The following is a 22,934-nucleotide window of genomic DNA, read 5'->3' on the forward strand; positions in this document are numbered from 1 at the left end:
TTTTTTTTTTTTTTTGTTTTTCTCTGGTACCGGGAACCGAACTCACGACCTTGCACTTGCCAGGCAGGCGCTTTTGCCGCTGAGCTAAATCCCCAACCCCACAAAAGCTTTTTAATAAGATGAAATTCCAGTTGTTGATTCTTTGTGATAATTGCTGTGCTACTGGGGTTTTGTTACTAAGGTCTTTGTCTACAGCTATGTCTTCCAGAGTCTTACATATTCTATCTTCCAGTAGATTTGCTGTTCCCATTTTAATATTTAGATCTTTGATCTATTTCCATTTTAATTTAGTGCATGGTGATAGACGTGGGTCTAGTTTTAATCTTTGGCATGTGGAAAGCCAGTTTTTGCAGAATCACTTATTAAAGAGGCTATCCTTGCAGTGAGCATGTTTGGCCCCTTTGTCAAAGATCAGGTGGCTAAGAGTGTTTGGAGTTGTTTTTTTTATCTTCTCTTTTGTTCCATTGAGCGTCAGGTCTGGTTTTTTTGCAGTACCATGCTGATTTTATCATAGTAGCTCTATAGGATAATTTCAAGTCGGGGTTGTGATGTCCTCTGACTTGTGTTTGTTGCCCAGAATTGGTTTTGCTATTCTAGGTCTCTTTTGGTTCCAAATGAATTTTAGAAATGCTTTGTCTACTTCTGTGAGGTATGCTAATGGTATTTTGTTTGGTACTGTATTAAATCTGTATAGCAATTTTGGGAATATGGCCATTTTCACTATGTTGGTGCATCCTACTCAAAAGGAAAGGATATCTCTCCATTTTCTGATATCATCTTCAATGTCTTTTTTCAGAGTAATGTAGTTTTCATTGTAGAGATCTTTTACTTCTTTTGTTAGATTGATTCCTAAGTACTTCTCTCTCATTTTTGGATACTATTGCATAGGATGTTGTTTCCCTAATTTCTCTCTTAGTGCGTGTGTTATTTGCGTACAGGAATGCTATTGATTTATGAGTGTTGACTTTGCATACAGCTAAACTACTGAAGTTGGTTACTAAATCTAGAAGTCTTTTGGTGGAGCTTTTGAGATCTTCTATGTACAGTATCATGTCATCTGCAACATATTAGTAGACTTGGTGAGGTCCCATATTTGCCTGAGGCTGTGTTCATTTTTCTTCATTCTTTGTTCTTTTTGATCTTCACACAGGATAATCCCAATCATACTATATTCACATTCACTGATTCTTTCTTCTGTCTTTCTAAATCTACTTTGAGCCCCTTTTTACTTTTTAAAAATTTCAGTTGAAATTTAAACTCTACAATTTGTATTTGGCTCCTCTGTATAATTTTTCTCTCTTTATTGATATCTATTGTTATTATTATTATTATTGTTATTATTAGTCCTTTTTTTGGTACTGGGAATTGAACTCAGGACCTTGTGCTTGCCAGGCAGGTGCTGTGCTTCTGAGCTATATCTCTGGCCCTGATATTCCATAATGAAACTTTATTTTTATACCTCCTTTCAGTTCTTTAGACATAGTTTCCTTTAGTTTCTTGAATATATTTTAAACGGCTTATTTATAAATCTTGTCTAATAGCTTCTCTTTGCTGCTTATTAAACCTATGTACTGTCATATTTGGCTTTTTTCTTTCTTTTCATGCCTTACTTTTTCATTGAAAACTAGATAGTCTAAATAATAAAATATGACAACTCTGGAAATAACATAATATGTCAATTTCCATAGGGATTTTTTTGTTTTGTTCTTGCTAGCTGTTGTTTGTTTGCTTAGTGACTTTTCTGACCTAATTCAATAGGTCTATACTTTTAGTTTTATGTAGCAACTGAAATGTGTGCTCAGTTAATTTAGTGTTTGAGGAGTTTCTGTAGGATTATTTTCTTAAGTGTTTAGAATCAATAAGCTATTCAGTCTTTGTCAAGGGCCACTGTGTGAATGTTGGGGAATGCTTTGGCAATTGGAATTCTGGGTTAGGTTTTACTTCCTATTCATGTAGAGCCTCTAAGTCTCACCAGAAGTGAGAATTGAGGGCCTTATCAGGTCATTCCTAGGCTTACTCATAGCTGTACAAATGTGAATGGCCTTCTAAATTTCCAGCAATATGTTGATACATTTCAAAGACTCCTTAATATCTCCTTCTGCAGCTTTGTCTTTCAAGGTTTTGCACAGATTGTTTGTCCCAAATGTTGCCACCACCCCAAGCAACTACTGTATTAAGCAATTCCCACTGATTTTTTTTATGACAAATACTCCTAAGAAAAAGGCATTTTATACTGGGTTACCTCAGATCCAAGTCACATAAAGCTAAGATTTGTGGATGTAATTTCCAGGGAACTATTAGACAGGCCAAATCATGACAGTTGTCTGAATATGGAACTTTGAGGAGATATAAAACCCTTTGCCCCTCTCTAATAGTTACTAAGCTGCTGGTTTTTGTTGAGATATTGAGACTGTCAGTATTTCAAGCCTACCATGTTCCAAGAGAGGGGAATGCATATGAAACAAGTTAAAATGCTGCAAGGTACAGTATTCTTAATGAATTTCAACAATCTTGTGAATAAATGCCCCCTGGATTATTATAAATTTTTCATTAATTTCCACAGTTTTAATAGTATTATACTGACCTTTTCATAGTGCTCTAATTCCTTTCATGGAGAAAAGAAATTTCAAGGTCCTTAGTCTGCCATTCTGAGATCATCAGTTTACAACCCAGCAGCAAGCCTACAAATGGTATGGCAGACATCACAAGCTGAGCTATGGATCCTGGTAATTGTTTAAATTTTATATATTTGCCTGATTATATATTCTTTAAATCTACATTACGTAGGTTGTGCTTGAAACTATGCAATTATAAACATTAATTTACAATTAAATGTGTCATAGTTTAAGAAATTGTTTTTATAAATTAGCTAATGTAAAAACACAGGCAACAGCAGCAGCAGCAGCAGCAACCCCCCCATCGCCCACCCCCAGACCAGGAGGTCCCAGCCCCAGTCTATGCTGGAGCAACAGAGGGAGTTGGCCCAGAAGCGGGAACAGGAGCAAAGGCACTGGGAGGCGATGGCAGCTAAGATTGACATGAATTTCCAGACTGATCTGTTGTCAATATTTGAAAAAAAATTCTTTTCTGAGAGCACCTAGGTGACTTCTGATTGATTTTTCTGGCAAAACATTGGCTCTCCATAGAGTTTAGGGGTGGCAATGGAGGCAGTAGCAGTGGCCAGAGGTGTCTCTGGGCCTGGCCCTCCTGCATGCTATTCCCGGGGCAGGCCTGATGGGCAGCTGAGGATCGAAGAGCCCATGTACCTTACAGCCAGCTGGACAGACGTCCTGCCACCCGCTGCCTCCTTACAGGACATCGGCTCAGAGTACACATCCATTCCAGCAAGTGCCTGTGTCCCCATGTGTGGGACAGAGGCCCTATTCTCCCCCAAGTGTCCACACAGTATACACAGGACATTGTTGCTGCCATCACCATGACTGGGTTTCCGTCTCTGAGAACGTGATGATTGTGACATCCTTCCCACTGGGAGTCTCCACACCTAGCCTCACTTCCCAGTCTCAGGAGGCCAGGACAGGCCCACGTGGGCTGGAGCGGGTGACGGCACAGGCATACCCCCTTGCTGGCACTGACTTTGCCTTGAGCAGACCCCTCCCCACCGCAAACCTTTAACCGAGAGCCGCTCTCTATAAGTGTTCGCTTGTGCAAAAGGGAACAGTGCTGTGGAGGTGTGTGTGTGTCCACGGCAACTTGAATCAAGGTGACCTTCCTGCATAGGTGGACAGACGTTGCCTGGGGTGAAGCCACCAACCAAAGTCAGCCCCTTCTCACCTGTGTTTCTGATATATATATTTTGTTGTTGAATTCTATTTTATTTTTAATTCTCTCTTCTCCTCCAGACACAATGGCACTGCTTATTTCCGAAAAGGTGTGATCGTCTCCTCATGGAGCGGCGGCTCCCACCGCGCTGTGGGTAGTGTGTGACCGTGGCTGTACTGTATAGTGAACATAGTTGGCAACTTTAAAATTTGTTGGTGACTCCACCAAACTGGTGTAAAAGAGATTTTTTTTTTTAATCCACAAAAAAATCAAAACAAATATCCCTACTTATACTTACATTGCAACTTCATTAGTCTATTTTTAATTATAAATCCAGAAAGCTACAACTTCTTTTCCTTTCCCTCAGTGCCCATTTGTTGGCTTTTGTTTTTTAATGTTAAATCTGTTAAGTTTTTTACCAAGAAAGGGAATGCCTAGGGACAGGTAGACCCCAGGTATTGATTGGGGGTGCTGAAGACTGAAACAGAGGCCCTCCCCCCACCCAGCACCCAGTCCCAGCTGGCTGCTGCTTCCCACACTTTTTTTTTTTTTTAATTTTATAATTGGAGCCCTTGGTGAGGTTACGTGTGCCATGAGAACCCACTCTACACCACAACGCTGGTGCCTCAGTGTTGGCCAAACTCTGGAGTCACTGACTGGTTTGACTTTCATACGGTGAATATGCATTTGGTCTGTACTGATCATGGAATAAACACATCTCTCTTTTTTAATGCTGGTGTCTCCCTGACATTTCTTTGTGAACCAACTGTTGCCTAGGCTAGGCCCACGCTGCCCTACCCGAGACAACCTGTGCATGAGAACTAAGGACAGTGGCCATGGAGCCTCTCTCATGGCTTATCCCTGCCTGTCCTGGGCAGGGCCTGCTCAGGCTCACCGCTGCCACCCAAGCTGAAGCTGTGACGGGAGCCCAGAAGCCCACTTTGCCTCGGACCCTGGCCTAGGTGGGTGACATGTCCCAGCAGAACACTGGCCAAACTCCTATTTCACTTTGCCCTCCTTCGTCTTGGTCCTCCATGCTCCAAAGGATTTGGGCCACTTCTACCACCTTGGTTGCCTCCACCTAACTCCTCTTCATTTAAGCTCAGGGTTGACCAGATATCCTTAGGTAAGTGTGCATTTCCCCAAATAGGATCTTCACACTCACACACACACACACACACACACACACGTGCACAGTGTCACCCAAGTAAGCCCATAGGTAACTTTGCCTGTGTGTCCTAACTATACGTACATAGTGGCACCGACAACACTCCTGGGGATGTAAGATAATGTGTATAACTTCTGTGTATGCAGAGACAAACATTGAAATACTTCTAGCACTGTTTATTAATTCACACACCCCCCCCCTTTCCAACCAGAAAGGCCCTTCATTGTCTTGTGTTTAGGATCTGCCACACCCACTGAGGGTGGAGTAAGGCGTCCAGCTCAGTGCCCTACCACTTACTTCCTCAGCGATCCCAGGCATACCATACACCACTGTGCCAGTTCAAATGACACATTTTGATTTTGTGGAGATTCATCTCCCACCTGCATTTTTGTTCCTTATTTTGTTCAGAAAACTTACGTGGGTTGGGTCCAAGTGTTGAGTTGGAGAGATGGTTTCATCTGCATCTTCTGCTAAAGATTGAAGTCTGCCATGGCCATCACACCTCCTTGATGGGTGTTTCTCTAACTGGGTTGTAATTAGAACAGGAATCTTTAATTGCTCTGGCCATTTATCCAGTCTCTCCTACAGTACTAGAAATCTTAGTCTTGTACAAGAGTAAAAGGTGTGTACAAGCCCCCACTGTACTGTATGCACGGATTGCTTGGCCAATAATTATGTCAGTGAATCTGAGACTTGTATTAAAACACTTTAGACATTTGTAGAAGGGAGTTCATAGACTTCACTTATATACTAAAGGTTCTTTTTTTTTTGTGCAGTTCTCATTGCAAAAATAAACATTTGTACTGAACGTAAAGTTACCCTCCTGTGAGTACTGCTCTTTTTGACGGGTGGAATTGGGAGGATATGGTGGGGTAAGGGCTGCGGTGTGATCTGAAGTTGGAAGACACCCACCAACTTTGCAGCCAGAAGAGAAGACTCGGAAAAGATCCTGGCAAGTTGTCAAATGGGAAGTGTAAAGGAAACCAGAGATAGGATGCAGGCTAATAGAAAGGTGAGTAGTTAAATTTAGGGAGAGCAAAAGGTAGTTCAATACAGGCAGAGTAATCCAACTCAGATCCATTGTTTACTGAGACACAACAGTACAGATGGGCATTCACCTTTACCTGGCAACCCATAGTTTGGTTGGTTTTGAGACAGTCTCACTGTAGTTTAGACTGGCCCGAACTTTGTAGTCCAGGCTGGCCTCCAACTCAAAGGGGTCCTGCCCCACCTCCCCAGCGCTGGGATTACAGATGTGCGCCACCACGCCCAGTTCCATGGGTTTAATTATGGACTCAGGACAGTATGGTTAGTGCCCAGATAATACAAAGGTATGTGAATAACGAAGAACGGCCCGTGAGTGATGTGAAAATGGAATCTTAGGGTTAGAGGAAACCACTAGAAAAAATGGAAACGGTTATGTGTCAGTGGTAATGTCAGCAACTCAATGGGTAATGTTCCGAATTAGTCAAGAAACAGCCACAGAACACAAATAAGATACCTGGGTTATCAACCAGAAGCGATTAGGGGGCTGGGGCCAGACTGCTGTTTCTATGAGTCCTGGATTGCTGTTTAGCCAGATGTGTGACATCAGACACATGACTTTATCCCCGAATTTCCGGTTCTTGGTGTGACTAATACTTCCTACCCTGGATGGCCCTACAATGGACACGAATCCCGGAAGAAGGTTGCAAAATATAAGAAACCAGCTCCATGCACGAATGGGGTTGTAGGCAAGTGCCCCATCCAGCTCTGTTCTGCCCTGCCCAGCCTTGATTGCTTTTTGTCAGATGCAGTGACTCAGTTAACCCAGACTTCTTCCAGCAAGCATCAAAGCCGGACCTACCCTGTAGGAATAGGGATCTCTTCCTTCCTGAGCCACCATCGCCAAGCCCAGATCGCAGCACCTGCCAGTTGGCACCCGGACCAGGACTGGTCACTTGGCCGTCGATGGCTGCCGCTGTTCAATCACAGCTATGTAAGGGCGGGCGGATGGGCCCTCCGGGTCACGGGGAGAACTGCGTGGGACCACGGCCTCTGGACCCGCCGATGGAGTCAGAGCTGGGTAAAGGTGCTGCTGGGTCCCTCGAAGCCAGGCCAGGGAGGGTCGCGCGCTCCAGGGCAGGAAGCAGTCGGCGCGAGGGGTGACTGGGGCTCCTGAACCGCCCTCGGGCCGCTGTGACTGACCGCACCTCTCTGCCGGTCCCAGCCGTAGCATTGCTGGTCTCTCTTCGGCTTTCGGGCCAATCCAACCCACTGTATTAAGTTTGGCCCCGTCCCTCGGCCTCATGGCCCCAATCCCAGGCAAATCCTCAATTCATTGCGCCCGCCTCCGTGCTTAGCGGCCCAATGATAAGGCCCCAGCTCTAGGCTCCACCCACTTCCCCCTCCCAGCTGCATAAGCCGCGCCTCTATCCTCACCGGCTCCTGAGCCAACTCGGGCTCACCGTCCCGGCTCTTAGGTCTCACGCTCAAGGTGTAGGCCCCGCCCCTTAGCACGACTCTCCGCCCATTTCACCCAGGGCCCCTTCCCCCCGGTTTATGCGGGCTCCCCGTCTCCTTCTTTAGAACCCCCTCCCCACTTGCGGCAGAAGTCCTCCTACGCCCCGGTCCCTGTTCTCAGCTCCATGTACCCAGGCCCCCTTTTTACACAAAGCCCCTCCCCCACCACAGAAGCCCGGTCCTCCCGGGCTCCGCCCCCGCACTCTTCCAGGTAGCGTCGCGCCCAGATGTTTACCTGGCGCTGTGAGTCATGGAGTGGTGGCAGTTTGAGCCTAAGCCATCTTTCTCCGTGCCTGCAGCTCGATCCGCCAGCGCCGACGTCACGAAGGGGTCCTGGGCCAAAGGCAGTGGCTTCCCAGGATCCTGTCCCTCTTCGCCGCTGCTTCCAGGATACCCAGCTCGGTCTTCGGCTGGCAGCACTGTCGCCGTCCCGGAGCGCGGCGACATGCCCGAGCTGGTGGTGACCGCGCTGCTGGCGCCGTCGCGCGTCTCGCTGAAGCTGCTGCGCTTCTTCATGTGGATCTTGGTGTACTCGGCGGCGATAGTGGCCGCCGCCGTCTACGGCTGCATCGCGCTCACGCACGTGCTGTGCAGGCCCCGGCGGGGCTGCTCCGGGCGCCGCCGGTGTGCGGCTCCCGCCTGTCTGGTGGACCCCACACTGGGCGAGCACGGCTTCCTGAACCTCAGGGTGAGCTGCAGGGAGTTTCCAGGGTTAGGGGCGGGGTGAGCGAAGCCGGGATCGTTAAATCGAAACCCGGGTGGGCACAGAGGCCTGGGAGCTGGAGCCCGGGGAGGAAAGGTTCCCAGGCCTTACATGCTGCACTCCTGCAGAGCTCAGGCCTACGCCTGCACTTTGTCTCCGCTGGTCGCGGCAACGGGCCCCTCATGCTGTTTCTCCATGGCTTCCCTCAGAACTGGTATGTCCGGGGCCCCGGGGCCTGGATAGTAGGGGACTGGGGAGAGGTGGAGCCATACTGTGAGGGCGCCCAGGAGATGGGAAGAGGGCTGAGTAGTCTTGCGGGGCAGAGCATCTAGGGTCCAGATGGTTTAGAAGGGTCAGGGACTGCTCTAGGATGCTAAGGATTTCTCTGTAGGCCCTGAGAAGGGATGGACCTAAAAGTGTTGAGGCTGAGGCTGTGCTGGATCTGGGGTGCAGCTGGTCTCTTCCTCTGCCCGAGATTCTTCCAAACCCCCATCCAGAAAGACCAGAGCTGGAAGGTGGTGTCACCAAAGATCCCTGCTGAGCATAGGGTGGAGGTGCAGCGTAGGGGCCCTGACTCAACCTCCCCCTGCATTCCCTCCCACCGGGCAGGTTTTCCTGGCGCTACCAGCTCCGGGAGTTCCAGAGCCACTTCCATGTTGTGGCTGTGAACCTGCGTGGCTATATCCCCTCGGAGGCTCCAAAGGATGTGGACTGCTACACCATTGATCTGCTGATGGCTGACATCCAGGATATCATCCTGGGCCTGGGTGGGGACAAGCCCCCATCCAGGGGGTACACACACATGTCCTCACACCTATGCCTTGTTGGGACCCCCCTTCCCCACTCCTGCCTCACCCGTACCTTACACCAGCATGTCTGTCTCCTAGGTTACTCCAAGTGCATCCTTGTGGCCCATGACTGGGGCGCTGTCCTCGCCTGGAACTTCTCTGTCTATTTTCCATCTCTTGTTGAGCGGATGGTAGTGGTCAGTGCTCCCCCCACATCGGTATTCCAAGGTGTGTCCAGCATGCTGGTGGGGCATGTGTCTGTGTTTATATCTCTCCATCCTTCTGTTCATATACCCGGGGATCCCTTCCCCGTGACACTCCTCAGTCTAAAATCAATGACAGAGCTGTGAGTGGTGACACACACTTGTAATATCAGCTACTGGGATGACTGAGATAGGATCAAAAGTTCAAGGCCAGCCTAGGCAACTTGTCAAGCTCTTGTCTCAAAATTTTAAAAAAGTTTTAAAGTTGCTGAGGATGTAGGTCAATGCTCCCTGGGATCAATCCCCAATACAGCAATAAATAAATAAAATCAATGAGAGTGCTCTAAGAAGTAATCCATACTGGAACAAGCTCAGTATCCCTTATCCAAAATGCCTGGGACCAGGACTGGGATGTGGCTCAGTGATAGGACACTTGTGGAACATACTCAAGACCTGGGATTAGATCCCCAGCACACACACACCTGTTTAGGACTAGAAGTAGTTTATTTTATTTATTTATTTATTTATTTTTGGTACCAGGAATCGAACTCAGAACCTTGTACTTGCCAGGCAGGTGCTCGTGCCACGGAGCTATATCCCCGGCCCATAGAAGTATTTTAGATTTCATATTATTTGGAATATTTGCACACACATAGTGAGATATCTTGGTGATGGAACTTAAGTCCAACGTGAAATAACTAAGGGGAAAGTAATTTATAGAATACGTTTAATAACTTTGTGTGTGAAAAAAGTTTGTACTTATACATTGAAACATCTGAGGTCAGGTAAGGAATTTTCCATTTGTAGCATTATGTCAACACTCAAAAATTTTAGATTTTTAAATTTGGGCTTGGTGGCACATGTCTGTAATCCTAGTACTTGGGAGGCTGAGGCAGGAGGATGATAATGAGTTCAAGGCCAGCCTGGGCTACATAATGAGTTCAAGGCCAGGCTGAGCTACGTAGTGAAACCCTGTCTCAAACAAATCGAAAAAAAATTTCAGATTAGAGAGCATTTCAGATTTAAGATTTTTAGGTGAGGGGTGCACAAACTGCAACAAAAGCCTCTCACAAGGAGCCTGCACACAGTAACCTACATAGGGGTCTTGGGATTAGGAGTTTTCTGTATGTGTATGTTTGTGTGTGTGTGTGTTTCGTTTTGTTTTTGGTGTTAGGGATTGGACCCTCACATGCTAAGCACACACCTCCAACGTATATGACTTAATTTCATTTTGATTGACTGATTGATTGATTTTGCTGTGCTGGGGAGGGAACCCTGGGCCTTGCACATGCTGGGCAAGTGTTCTACCACTGAACTACAGCCCAGCCCTCACCTGTTTTTTTTTTTTTGTTGTTGTTGTTGTTTTTTTTCTGGTACCAGGAATCGAACTCACGACCTTATGCTTGCCAGGCAGGCGCTGTGCCGCTGAGCTAAATCCCTAGCCCCCCTCACCTGATTTTAAATCCCAGAAGTGACTGTAGTCACAGCTGTGTTCATTCTCTCCCTCTCTCTCCCTCCCTTCCTTCTCTCTGTTGTTTTCTGTCTGTCTGCTCCTCTATACTGCCAGCTCTCTGATGGCAGAGTTTTTCTGTCGTGTTCACTGTGTCTCCAGGGTCTAGAACATCAGAGCCTGGAACACAGTAGGTGCTCAATAAGTGTTTGTTGAATGAAGCAAGGAAGTGCCTGGAGAGGGATGTGCCCCCACTGGCAGGGAGGGGTGCTGGGGCCTCAGCCAGGAGGGGGAGTCAGTGTCTTCACTCACAGCCGTGGTTTCACTCATTCCTGTGCTTGACTGGGTCTGGGAGGGGATGTAGGGTCTGTCCCGCCCTCCCCCGACCCAGGCCACACATCCACTTCCCCTCCTCTCCCTCCCAGACTACTCCATTCGCCACATCGGCCAATTCTTCAGAGTGAACTACATGCTCCTGTTCCAGCTTCCCAGCTTGCCAGAGCGGTTACTCTCCACGTCTGACTTTCAGGTGCAGTGGGGTAAAGGCCCAGGGGTGGCGGGTAGCGGGTTGGACCTCGCAGGCTGGACACTGCAGCCAGATCCCTGCTGCGCACTCAGATCCTGAAGAGCTCCCTCACTGGCCGCAAGACGGGCATCCCACACCTGACCCCCTGTGAACTCGAGGCCTTCCTTTATGGCTTCTCTCAGCCCGGTGGCCTCACTGGGCCCATCAACTACTACCGAAACATCTTCAGGTGAGGTCAGCCCCAGGGTGGAAGCTCAGGAGAGTTCCAGAGGCAGGGGGCAGCGGTGGCCGCCATTTTCCTGTCTGTCTGACTGTTTGCCTCCATCCCAGGAACTTCCCCCTGGAGCCCCAGGAGCTGGCTGTACCTACGTTGCTGCTGTGGGGAGAGAAAGACCCCTACTTCCAGGTGGGGATAGTGAGGGCCATTGAGAGCCGCTTTGTGCCGGGCCGGCTGGAGGTCCACATCGTGCCAGATGCAGGACACTGTATCCCACAGAGCCACCCCCGGGAGATGCACCAGTACATGTGGGCCTTCCTGCAAGACCTGCTGGACTAGTGGCCCTTGCTTACTTGCCTGTGCCCGGCACATAGAAGCACAGACACTCAGGAGCACACAGCTGCTGTCTGAGCAATGCCTTGGGTGGGTGCCTGGGTCACACAGAAATGTGTGAGGCGCCACAGCCCCTGTGCTCACACCCAGACATGGCTGCGTGCATGTGTGAGCAAGTACTCTGACCGAGGAACTGGGTGTGCCTCTCCTGTGGGAGCCACATGCTGAGACCGAGTGTCTTACCTTGCCTTGCCGCAGTTGGCCTCCTGTGGCTGCACGAACCATAAACTCTGACCTTCTCTTGAGCCTGGGTCTTAAGTCTTCTTCATTATTGAATCCAGTGCAGTAGGCTAGCCACGTGTGGCTACTTCCACTAAAATGTGAATTCATCCAAATGAAATCCAATGAAAAAATGCAGTGCTGCAGTCACATTTGCTGTATTTCAAGTGCTTGTTTGTCACATCGGTGAAGAAAGTTCCATTAAGCTGGGTGTGGTGGCACACGCCTGTCATTCCAGCACTCAGGAGGCTGGGGCAGGAGGGTCGATGGGAATTCAAGGCCAACCTGGCCTATATCATTTAAAGGCCAGCCTAGGGGCTGGTGGGGGATTTAGCTCAGCGGCACAGCGACTGCCTGGCAAGCACAAGGTCATGAGTTCGGTTCCTGGTACTGGAAAAAACCACCCCTCCCAAAAAAATAAAAAAATAAAGGCCAACCTAGAATATATAGCAAGACCCTGTCTCAAAAAAAAAAAAAAAAGTTTCAGTCAAGCTTGGTGGCACATGCCTGTAATCCCAGCACTTGGGAGGCTGAGGCAGGAGGATTACATGTTCAAGGCAAGCCTGGACTACAAAATGAGTTCAAGAACAGCCTGAACTGCATAGTGCAACCCTGTCTCGAAAACAAAGTTCATTAGACAGTGTCAAGGAGGTGTACCTAGTTTAAGAGGGACATGCCATCTCAGCAAGGCAGGCCCTTCATGGGCAGGCAGGTGGCTATACAGACTCCTCTGCAGCCAGGCTCAGGTGGCTCCCAGGCCCTGCTCCCCATGAACACCAAGGTAAAGTCTGGTCAAGTTCTCTCACCGAAGCCTGGACTGGCCTGTCTCTGAGCCCTGGGAAAACAGCTCCGGGATCTTTAGTGTGGGATTTTGGACTCAGCCCAGGAAGCAACCAGCTCCCTGAATGGCCATCTGGGTTTTGAGGCCTGCCCTTCCAGCCCCTAGAATCTTCTGCTTTAACTTAGCCCAAGTTTCTGGAAGTGCAGAGAAGGGTTTTACAAGTGGAAGGTGGACCACACAGTCCCAAGCTGGTCACAGCATCGACGTCTCTCCCCTGGCCTTTGCTCAGCCTTTTGGGACAGTGTCAGCACCTGCAGGCTGAAGACTCAGAAGACCTGAAAAATACATTCTGTTAACCAGGTGTGGTGGCACACCCCTGTAATCTCAGCACTCTGGGAGGCTGAGGCAGGAGACTCCCAAGTTCCAGCCCAGATTGGTGGCACTTTAACAAAATCCTTTCTCAAAATAAAAAATAAAAAGAGCAAAAGATTCAGCTCCTAGTACTCCTCTCTCAGGAAAGTTTATCTGGTGTTGGGCCTGCCTGGCCATCTTTGTTGCCCTCTCTTGTCCCCCCAGAAGACCTGCTTTCTCTCACCATGGGTGCCAGTCATTGCATTGGTTCCCAGGAATGGAGCCCCAGGGGCACTCTGGAGCTCTGGGGTTCACAGAGGAGAGGGGAGGAGAGAAGGCTGTGCAAGTGAGTGTTCAGGTGAAGTTCGTCTGAGGATCCACAGGTGGGGCCCTGATGGTGGCAGTGGTGGGGTACTCTTTTCCCGGGAAACTTTGAGAGGCATGTCCAAGGCGGGATGTAGCTCAGGCTATTGGAATAACAACATGAAGGCCAGTGGCTGCTAACACTGCCAGGCACTGCGAGGAATTGGGATTCGATTCTCAAGGAGAACCAGGGGAGGTTTTCAGCAAGGCCGGGACATGGCTTGCATTTTGAAGAGCTCCCTGTGGCGGCCGCACAGTCCCATGCAAGAGTGCAAGCGGGGAGAGAAGCAAGGGGCCCTCTCAGCCCAGCGCAGTCCCTCAGCGTCGCCAGAGCAGGAACCCCCCAGTAACTGACCTACTCCCCCCGCCCGCCCCGCTCCTCAGGGTGGGAACAAGGCCTGCTACGCCCTGGGCCACAAGGAGGGGGACGTGAGCGCTGGGGCCTGGAGCCTGGGGTGGAGGTCTGGGGAGAGGAAGCCTGTGGGCTGGCTGAGGACTGCGTCCAGGAGGCGGAGGGTCTGGCGATGGTTGCCAAGGTGACGGGGGAAGGGTTGATGGTTGATCAGAACGGGTAGCGGTTGTCTGGGTAACTGGAGGGGCCCAGGCAAAGGCTGACGGGAGGTCTCGGACAGTTGCCGGGAGAACCCATCTCCTCGGACGGTTGCTAGGGTAACCAGAAAGCGCTGTCTTCCGCCTTCCAGGTTGTGGGCGGGAGGAAGGCGGGGGTCTTGGAGGAAACGATCGCGTTGATTGGGCAGAGTTTTGGGGACTAGGCCAGTAGAAACTCACATCACGACCCAGGCTCGCCTCTCCCAGCCTGAGCCAATCAGAGAGCGGCTTTCTTCCGGCACACAGGCTAGGCGTGCGCATCTCTTTCGGCGGGAGTGGAGAACTCCAGAGCTAGCTCTGGGATTCCTCTCCGGCTCGGATCTGCTCTTCTAACTCTCCGCCTCCAGACCACGTTCTACCACTCGCCATTCATTCATTCATTCCTTCATTCACAGACTCACCCATTCATTAATGGCACACTCACCTATTCATTCATTCATGCTTTCACCCACTCATTCATTCATCTCTTCCTGCTACCCACTCTACGCCGCTAACCTCCGCACTAGAGGAGAGCGGAGGAGACCAGCCGGAAAGAGACACAGCCAGCTGGGTGTGGTCAGGCTCCAAAGACCTGGGAGGAGGATGACAGGGATGGGAGGCTGTCTGGAGGAGGTGGTCTTGGAGCTAAACTCTGAAGGAAAGAATGTGCTACAGCCTACGGAAGCCTCCCACGCACGGGTGATTTATCATTTTCGAGAGAAAAGAAGGAAAGTGTGGGACAGGAAGATGGCCAGCAAATGCCAGTCAGGGAGGGCCTGGGACAAATCTGTGTCTGGAAAGTTACTTGGGCGTTGGTGAAGGAGCCAGACCAGAGGGACAAAACAGGCTGGGGTGAAGAGAAACGGTAGGCGTGGTCCGGGCCATACAGAATGAGGGTCCCGTTCGGGCACTGAGGCAGAAGCAGAGCGCAGGGAAGGCACAGAGGGAAGCCTGGGGCATGTTCACTGAGGAATCTAGACCCTTGGGAGGGGAGATCTAGAAGCACCTAGAGTAAAGACAGAGCTGGCCTTGGGGCTGGGGGTTTAGCTCAGCGGCACAGCGCCTGCCTGGCAAGTGCAAGGTCCTGAGTTCGATTCCCCGTACCGGACAAAAAAAAAAAAAAAAAAAAAGACAAAGATGGCCCAGCATACAGCAGTGCAGTGCATGGCGGGGAGGGAGACGCAAAGCCGGGAAACAGGGTGGAGCCTGTCCTTTACAGAGTAGAAACTAAGACTCACTCAAGACTGAGCCCGGAGGCCCCCATCATTGAAAGACAGGCGGAAGAGAGAGGCCCCAGAAGTAGGACACACACCAGGCAAGTGGCCACCCAGCAGTGAAGGAGGGGAAGTGTCAAGGAACACAGGCAGAGTCCATGGTTTCAGAACAGCTTGAGGTCCAGGGCAAGGACTGAGTCCCGCAGAACGCTGAGGGCCTGGGAGAGCTGAGTTCTCCCACATCGTTAAGGGAGAAAGCCGGGAAGGGTAGCTGAGCACCGAGGTATTGGGCGCTCTGAGTAGGTTAAGCAGGGGTCAAGAGAGGACGGTGGGAACCCCAGCTGGGGCAAGAATTGGCACATTCAAACGGGAATTTGAGTGCCGGGGATATAGCTCAGCCGCACAAGCGCCTGCCTGGCAAGCACAAGGTCCTGAGTTCGATTCCCGGTACCCAAAAAAACAAAACAAAACAACGGGAATTTGAGGCAGGTTTGCTACAGGGACTGCCCCATCCAGTTGGGGGCATGGGGATAGAGTTGCAGAAAACCAGCATGGACTCTTGCAGTGCCTTGAAGCAAACACCCATTTCCATGACTAGCTCCCCCTACCAGGCAAGGGGAAGGAGGAGAATTTGCTGAGCTTGGAGAAGGGGTGGTGTGGACAGGATCTTTGGTCAAGAGACACAGGCAACCGGAGAGACCTAGTAGGAGGGGATCTAAGAGGATTAATGTCTCTATCTCACCTTATTCCAGCTCCGTCTTCTACCAGTGACTCCTATTGGCCAAACTCACCTGGCATCCAGAGGATGGGAACTTGTGCAAGGACCACAGAATGGAGCAGAGGAGGGAAGGGTGGAGCGGGGGCGGGGAGGGATGACAGGCTGGGTCCTGGCTCCTGATTCACTCATTCCACAACAGTTGAGGCTGAGAGACAGCTGAATGGTAGAGCGACTGCCTGTCGTGGGTGAGGCCCTGGATTTTGTCCGCAGCACAGGAAAAAAAAATATTTCACCACCTCTCCATCTGGTGGTGTGCTAGACACTGGGACCCAGCACTGAAGATGACAGATGCCCACAGAGCCTGCAGTCTGCAGGGGGGTCAGGTAGGGCTGTGTGAAGAGGCTGGAGCCTGGATAGAGGAGGCAAAGTTCCAGGATGGCTCCTGGGAGCCAAGAAAGCAGATCTTTCGGAGCAAGTGAACAGCGTTCCTCAGCGGTGTGCTCTTTCCTTGCTTACTTCCTTTCTCTCACCATACTGAGGACTGAAGGGAGGGGCTCTATCACTGAGCTACACCCCCAGCCCTTTTTACATTTTAGTTTTTATTGTGAGACAGGGTTTCGCCAAGTTGTCTAGATGGGACTCAAACTTGCAATCCTCCTGTCTCAGCCTCCCTCATGGTGGGATTACAGGCATACCACTGCACCGAATTTCTCTCTGTCTCTCTGTCTCTCTCTTTGGTGCTGGAGATAGGACCCAGAGCCTCACACATACCAGGCAGATGCTCTACCACTGACCTGCACTCCTAGCCCTTTTCTCCTCCTTTTGGTCTTGGCTCTAAGATTCCCTCCCAACTCCCAGGCTGAAATCTCTCCTTCCCCCCAGTCACACTTCATCTTATCTGAATAGTTCTTATGTCTTTACCTTCTTGTTTTGTTTTTTGGGGGCCACCTTTTTACAACAAGGTCTGCCACCAAGTAAGTAAGTAGTCAATAAATATTTGTTGAATGACCGAATGAAGGTGAGAAGAGCCGGAGAGTCAGCCTAAGCTACCAGCTTTGTTTTTTTAAAGAAAAGCCTTCAGGGTATAAGAATGGGGTTCCTCGTCTTGGGAACAGCTTGCATAAAGGCTGCCAACTCGAAGAAGGAGGGAAGTGAAGCTGGGGAGGTGAAGAAAGGTTGTGCCGCTCAAGGCAGTGGGAAGCCACAGAAGGTTCTCACGTTAGAGGGCCACACAGAAGCAGTGTTTTGTGGGCCTGACTCGGGCCCCAGGCTCTGGGCTCCAGCCACTCCATGTGTACCCAGGCACCCATCACCCTGCTGGATCCCCTGGGCCGCAGCCCGCCACCTGGGCGTGAGGACCTGGCCTGGCTTCCGTGCAGAGGGCCGGCCTGCGGTCCCCGGAGGAGAGGCTGAGGGCACGTTCTCAGGTTCCCGGTCAGCGTGCCGGCAGCTGCGTCTTGGCCTGGCCCCAGGTCCCGCGTCCCCGGGGACTGAGCTCATTCAGGAGAAATGCAGTCCTTAGCCAAGGCAGCCAGCAGGGGCCGGGGAGGGGGCGCGAGCCCATCCTCACCACACTGGGATCAGAGCAGCCTGCGGCAAAGCCGTGGGAATGGCCGCGCTGACTCTCCTGTCCTCTAGGCTCCCTCGGCCAGCCCTTCCACTGCGGTGGGGGACAGCAGCAGGAGCCTGGAGCCACGAGGGACCCACGCCATCCTCAGCCTGTTTTCACTGTTACTGTTCCGTCTCCCACAGACCAGAAGCCACCACATGAAAACAGCAGAGTCACAGGCAGGAATTCCTGCTTAGTGAAGTGTGTGTCTGCGTTTTTGGTTGCTTCTTGTGACAGGGAGCTCAGCATGGCTATCCATTGTGGAAGGAAGTCCAGAAGGCTCAGGGGAGGAGCTGGCCTTTCCCCTGCAGCCGCAAACCCCTCTCCAGGCCCTAGAATGGTAGTGAAAATAGTGGTTTAGACTCCCTGGGGCAGTTTTTCCTGGCTGCTTCGAGTCCCAACTCGCAGTCACTTCCTGAGACGCCAGACCCTGACATGTCACCTCTGCTGTGTCCACTCCATGCTGAGGTGCTGAAACCTTCATCCTCTGCCTGTTCCCCAAGGAGCCCCTTATGAACAGGGTGAGCCAGGGAGGGAGTGCTCTGGGAGAGCTCAGAGATGCAGAGGGGCTGGGCCTGGGGAGGGCTTCCTGGGGTGGACCCTTGAATGAATGAAAGGCCACCAGCCACGGGAATGGAGGGCATGGGGCTGTGAGGAAGAAGGCCCAGCATGGCCAAGCAAGTGGCTTGTGTGGGAAGCAGCAGGGCAGGCCCTACAACCAGAATGTGTGTGCGTGAGCGTGTGTGTGTGTTTGGTACTGAGGATGGAATCCAGGATGTGCCACTGCTAGGCACGTGTTCAACCACTGAACTGCATCCCAACCCTATTTTTTAATTTAAAAATTTTTATTATTTATGATTTATTTCTGCAGCACTGGGCATTTGCATTAAGCTTTGCACTAAGCGTCTTTGCACTAAACCACATCCCCAGCTAAATTTTTATTTTGGAACTAGATGTGGTGGTGCACGCCTGTAATCCTAGCACTCAGGAAGCTGAGCCAGGAGGATCACCATGAGTTCTGAAGCCAGCCTAAGCTATATAGTGAGTTCAAGGCCAGCTGAAACAGCAAGATCCTGTAAACAAACAAATAAATTGTAAAGAAACGGAAGTTTTTACTCTGAGACAGGGTCTTCCTCATTCAACTAAGTTGCAAGACTGGCCTCAAACTTGCAATCCTTCTGCCTCAGCCTCCTGAGTAGCTGGGAGTACAAATGCATGCACCACAAGTGGCCTGAAAGTACATTTTGTTGTTGGTGTTGGTAGGTTTTAATTTTTAAATTTTATTTTATTTATTTCTTTATTTTTTGGGATGACAGCTTGTGTGAAAGTGCATATTGAAGAGAATGCTGCTGCTGGGTGTGGTGGCGCACGCCTGTAATCCCAGCACTTGGGAGGCTGAGGCAGGAGGATTGTTGTGAGTTCGAGACCAGCCTGGGCTACAAAGTGAGCTCAAGTCCAGCTTGAGCTGCATAATGAGACCCTGTCTCAAAAAGACAAAAAAAAAAACAACCCCAAAAACAAAAAACCAGAATGCTGCTGAGGGAGGAAGCCCGAGTCCCTCCATCACAAGCAGAGGAAAGAGTCTGGGGAATGGCCATGGAGTCTGACAGAGAGGACAGGGCCCTAAGGGGGCTGGACAGGGTCTGAAAGCCGGGCTGGCAGGCTGTGGGGACTTGGATTTCCTCCTGGCTGATGGCATAAGAAGGGACTGGCGCAGTGCCTGACTCAGCACAGATGAGTGAATCAGAGTATGTCCCTCTTATGCAACTTTTTTGTCTTTTACTCTGTCCAACCTTTGCCCCTCTTCCCTACCCCACCCTTTCGGCCTGGAGTCACTCAAACCTCAGCTTTGCCGGTTCAAGTCTCAGCTCTTGCCGGGGTGGTGATGCACAGCTGTAATCCAGCATTTGGGAGACTGAGGCGGGAGGATTGTCATGAGTTTGAGATCAGCCCAGGCTGCATAGTGAGTCCAAGACCAGCCTGAACTATATAGCGAGACACTGTCTCAAAAGACAAAAACAAACAAAACTTCAGCTCTTGAGTCAGGGATGTGGCTCAGTGATAGAGTATTTGTCTGGCAAGGCTGAGGCCCTGGCTTCAATGCCCAGCAAAACACACACACACACACACACACACACACACACACACACACACACACACACAGGGGAATGAAGCAACTGGGCATGGCGTCCTTTAACTGTAATCCTAACACTCAAGAGGCTGAGGCAGGAAATTGCAAGTATTGCAAGACCTTTTCCCAACAAACAGGAAAGAAGGAATTGATCCCTGCCACGATGTGGGTGAATCTCACAAGGCACATCTGGTACCATTCCACTTATGGGAAATGTCTAGCTCAAGCAAATCCATAGACACAGAAAACAGATTAGTGGTTGCCAGCAGCTGGGGAAAAAGGTAAATGAGGGATGACTGCCCCTGGGGACTAGGTCTCTTTTGGGAGAATGGAAATGTCTTAGGGCTGAATAGAGCTCATGATTGCACAGCACTGCGCAGGCGCTCAGTGCCACTGAATTGGGCACTTTATTCTTTTTTTTTTTTTGTCTTTTTGAGACAGGGTCTCGCTATGCAGTTCAGGTTGGCCTTGAGTTCCCTTTAGGGCCCAGGCTGGTCTTGAACTCACAATGATCCTCCTGCCTCAGCCTCCTGAGTGCTAGGATCACAGGCATGTGCCACCATGCCCAGCAGAATTGTACACTTTAAAATGGTAAATGAAGCAAGTGGGGTAGTATATGGCTCAAATCCCAGTACTCTGAGGGTCTGAGGCAGGAGGATTGCAAGTTTGAACTCAGCCCTGGCAAGTTAATGACTAAGACTGTCTCAAAAGATAAAAAGCGCTAGGAAAAAAAAAAAAAAAAGTGCTAGGAATGTAGTTTAGTAGTAAAACACTCCTGGGTTTAATCTGAAGTACAAAAATAAAGTTTAACGGGCACCACGGTGTCCACACAGTCTCAGTGTGTCTCCCTACAGGATAACCATTCATTATAAAAGAGGAGAATAAACTGAATGCCACTGTCACACACACCTGTAATCCTAGCACCCAGGAGGCTGAGGCAGGAGGATCATGAGTTGGAGACCAGCCTGGCTAGTTATATAGGGAAACCCTATCTCTAAAAAGGGGTGGGGGCTGGGGCTCTATCTCAAAGATGTTCAACCTGAACTTAGTCACAAATAACTGGCTAACATCCTTGGAAAGAACTGACCTCACCGCTCCAAAAATGTTCAAGTCCTGAAAGAAAGAGGAACTAATTCAGGTTAGAGGAGACCAGGAGATGTGATAATTAGATATAGTGTGTGATCTGAGGGCCAATTTTGGATCAGCAAAGAAACCAGCACACTCAATATGGACTGTGGGGGGTAACTAGGGTACATTTGTGCAGGAGAATGTCTGGATCTCAGAAGACATGCAGAGAAGTACTTGAGAGCAAAGGAACATCATGCTTGCCCTCAGACAAGCCAGGCAGGTGTGGTGGCACACACCAGTCATCCCAGCACTCAGGAGGCTGAGGCAGAAGAATCACCACAAATTAAAAGCCAGCTTGGGCTACATAGTTCAAGGCCCTGCCTCAGAACAAAACAATTGAGCCAAAAAAGGGTATCTATCTATCTATCTATCTATAGAGAGAGGGAGGGAGAGACGGAGGCAGAGAGAGAGACACACAGAGAGAATTATAAGACAAACTGGGCATGGTGGTGCATGCCTATAATCCTAGCACTGTGAGGTAGGAGGATCCAAAGAGTGACTTAGTGAGGCCCTATCTCAAAAAAGAAAAGAAAAGAAATCATGTGACAAGTGAGGCAAAATGTTGTTGGCTGGTGAATCTGGACGAAGGGTTTATGGAAATCATTTATTTTATTCTGCAACTTTCTGTTTATAGTAATTTCAAGAGAAGCTGAACAATCGCCCCAAGTGTCTGGTGCACGGGTGACATCCTCCCTCCCAGGCTCCGCCTCAGCATCTGGCTGCCTGGGGAGGTTCATCTTCAGGCTCCTTACGTTCAGCCTCATCACCAACCTGTTTACCAGGGGCAGCTTGGCCACTCTGCCTCTCCTGCCTCCGGCCTGCCCAATCTGCTCCCCACTGTCTCCTCCCATGGGCCCAGCCTGGCCCCTCAGCTCCAGCCAATCCACTCATTTATTTATCTACCTATTTATCTGAGACAGAGTCTCACTGTGCGGTTCAGGCTGGCCTCAAACTCACTGTATAGCCCAGGCTGGCCTCGAACTCTCAGTGTTCCTCCTGCCTCAGCCTCCTGAGTGCTGGGAGGACAGGTGTGTGCCTAACTCCAGCTTATCCTTTAGAGTCAGACAGCCTGGATTCTCCTCAGAGAAGCTCGCCCCAGGGATCCGGGTGTATCTTCTTCAGGTCAGGGTTGGGCTTACCCCTACTTGTTAAACACAGGAATGAACACACCGAGAACTTTCCCCACGGGCATCCCTCCCCAGCTTCTTCCCAGATTCTCTGGCTCCTCTGACCCAGCTCTAAGCCCTCAGTACCATGGGTGTCAGCTTCGCCCCCACCCGTCCCCCTAGGGCGGGCTTGGGACCTCTTAGGGGTCTCATTCTCACTGTTGAGACAGTGAGGGCTGTGCGAGCCTGGTCCCTAACAGAGTAAAAGACTATTTTATATACCCTATTCCCCAACCGCGGGCCTTTGCAGGAAGAAGGTGCAGGAAAAGCAGTTGATTAGAAGGAGTAAGCGGGGGCTAAATGGTCAAGCTTGCAGGGACTCAGGGCGCGGGCTGCAGCGGACCTCCGAGATTCACACGGGAGTGAGGAGAAGCTGGCTGCTGTCCAGGAGTGCTAAGAGCAGGGAGGGATGCGCACAAGCACACTCGAGCTTTGTGCTTCTGCAGGTCTGCGGCTGCTCACAGCTTGGCTAGGCCCGAGTTTCAGGTTTGTGAGTGTCTCCGATTTTAGGGTCTCCACAGAGCGCTCACTCCATCTCTTTTGGAGCAGGGGTTTAGAGACAGAGTCTCGAGAGTAGTTCAGGCTGGCCTTGAACTCACTATGTAGCCCAAGTTGGCCTCAACCCGCGGCAATTCTCCTGCCTCAGCCTTCCCAATGCTAGGATGACAGGCGTGTGCCACCACGACCGGCGTCCACGAAACCCTCGCATTTGGGCCCTGGTGTGGTGTGCGCTCAGAACCTCAGTAACTCAGACTGGAGGGTTGCTGGGGCTCTGCGCTGGAGTCCCCGCCTGTATGGTCCCGGGCTGCTCCCGAGCTGGGCCCGCCTTGCCCAGGTTGGGCCAGCAGCTCGCTGGCTCCGCAAGTGGAGGGTGGGCAGGGACCCCGGGAAGCAGCGCGCGGGCGGGGCGGGGCGGGGCGGGGCGAACGGCCGGGC

General features: G+C 50.6%; 1 protein-coding gene and 1 long non-coding RNA gene across 4 annotated transcripts; one reads left to right on the forward strand and one right to left on the reverse strand.

Moving 5' to 3' along the window:
* Positions 1-3,803: 3,803 nt before the first annotated feature.
* On the reverse strand, positions 3,804-7,773 carry LOC102010381. Its single transcript, XR_264169.2, has 2 exons — positions 7,686-7,773; positions 3,804-5,473 (listed from the first exon to the last, which is right to left on the reverse strand). It is a non-coding gene; the product is annotated as an uncharacterized LOC102010381 (long non-coding RNA).
* On the forward strand, positions 6,657-12,101 carry Ephx3 (epoxide hydrolase 3). Of its 3 annotated transcripts, none has more exons than XM_005406086.2 (8): positions 6,657-7,019; positions 7,750-8,138; positions 8,282-8,367; positions 8,763-8,920; positions 9,041-9,169; positions 11,020-11,123; positions 11,213-11,349; positions 11,451-12,101. In XM_005406086.2, the coding sequence occupies exons 1-8, from the start codon at positions 6,899-6,901 to the stop codon at positions 11,674-11,676; spliced, it is 1,350 nt and encodes a 449-aa protein (XP_005406143.2). In that variant the 5' UTR covers positions 6,657-6,898; the 3' UTR covers positions 11,677-12,101. The 3 variants fall into 3 exon arrangements, with proteins under 3 accessions (XP_005406143.2, XP_013360580.1, XP_013360581.1); XM_013505126.1 differs by having other exon boundaries at positions 6,657-7,013; XM_013505127.1 differs by lacking the exon at positions 6,657-7,019 and adding an exon at positions 7,537-7,661.
* The last annotated feature ends 10,833 nt before the right edge of the window (positions 12,102-22,934 follow it).

The sequence above is a fragment of the Chinchilla lanigera genome, unplaced genomic scaffold, assembly GCF_000276665.1.
Source record: "Chinchilla lanigera isolate Chin_1 unplaced genomic scaffold, ChiLan1.0 scaffold00094, whole genome shotgun sequence".
NCBI lineage: Eukaryota > Metazoa > Chordata > Mammalia > Rodentia > Chinchillidae > Chinchilla > Chinchilla lanigera.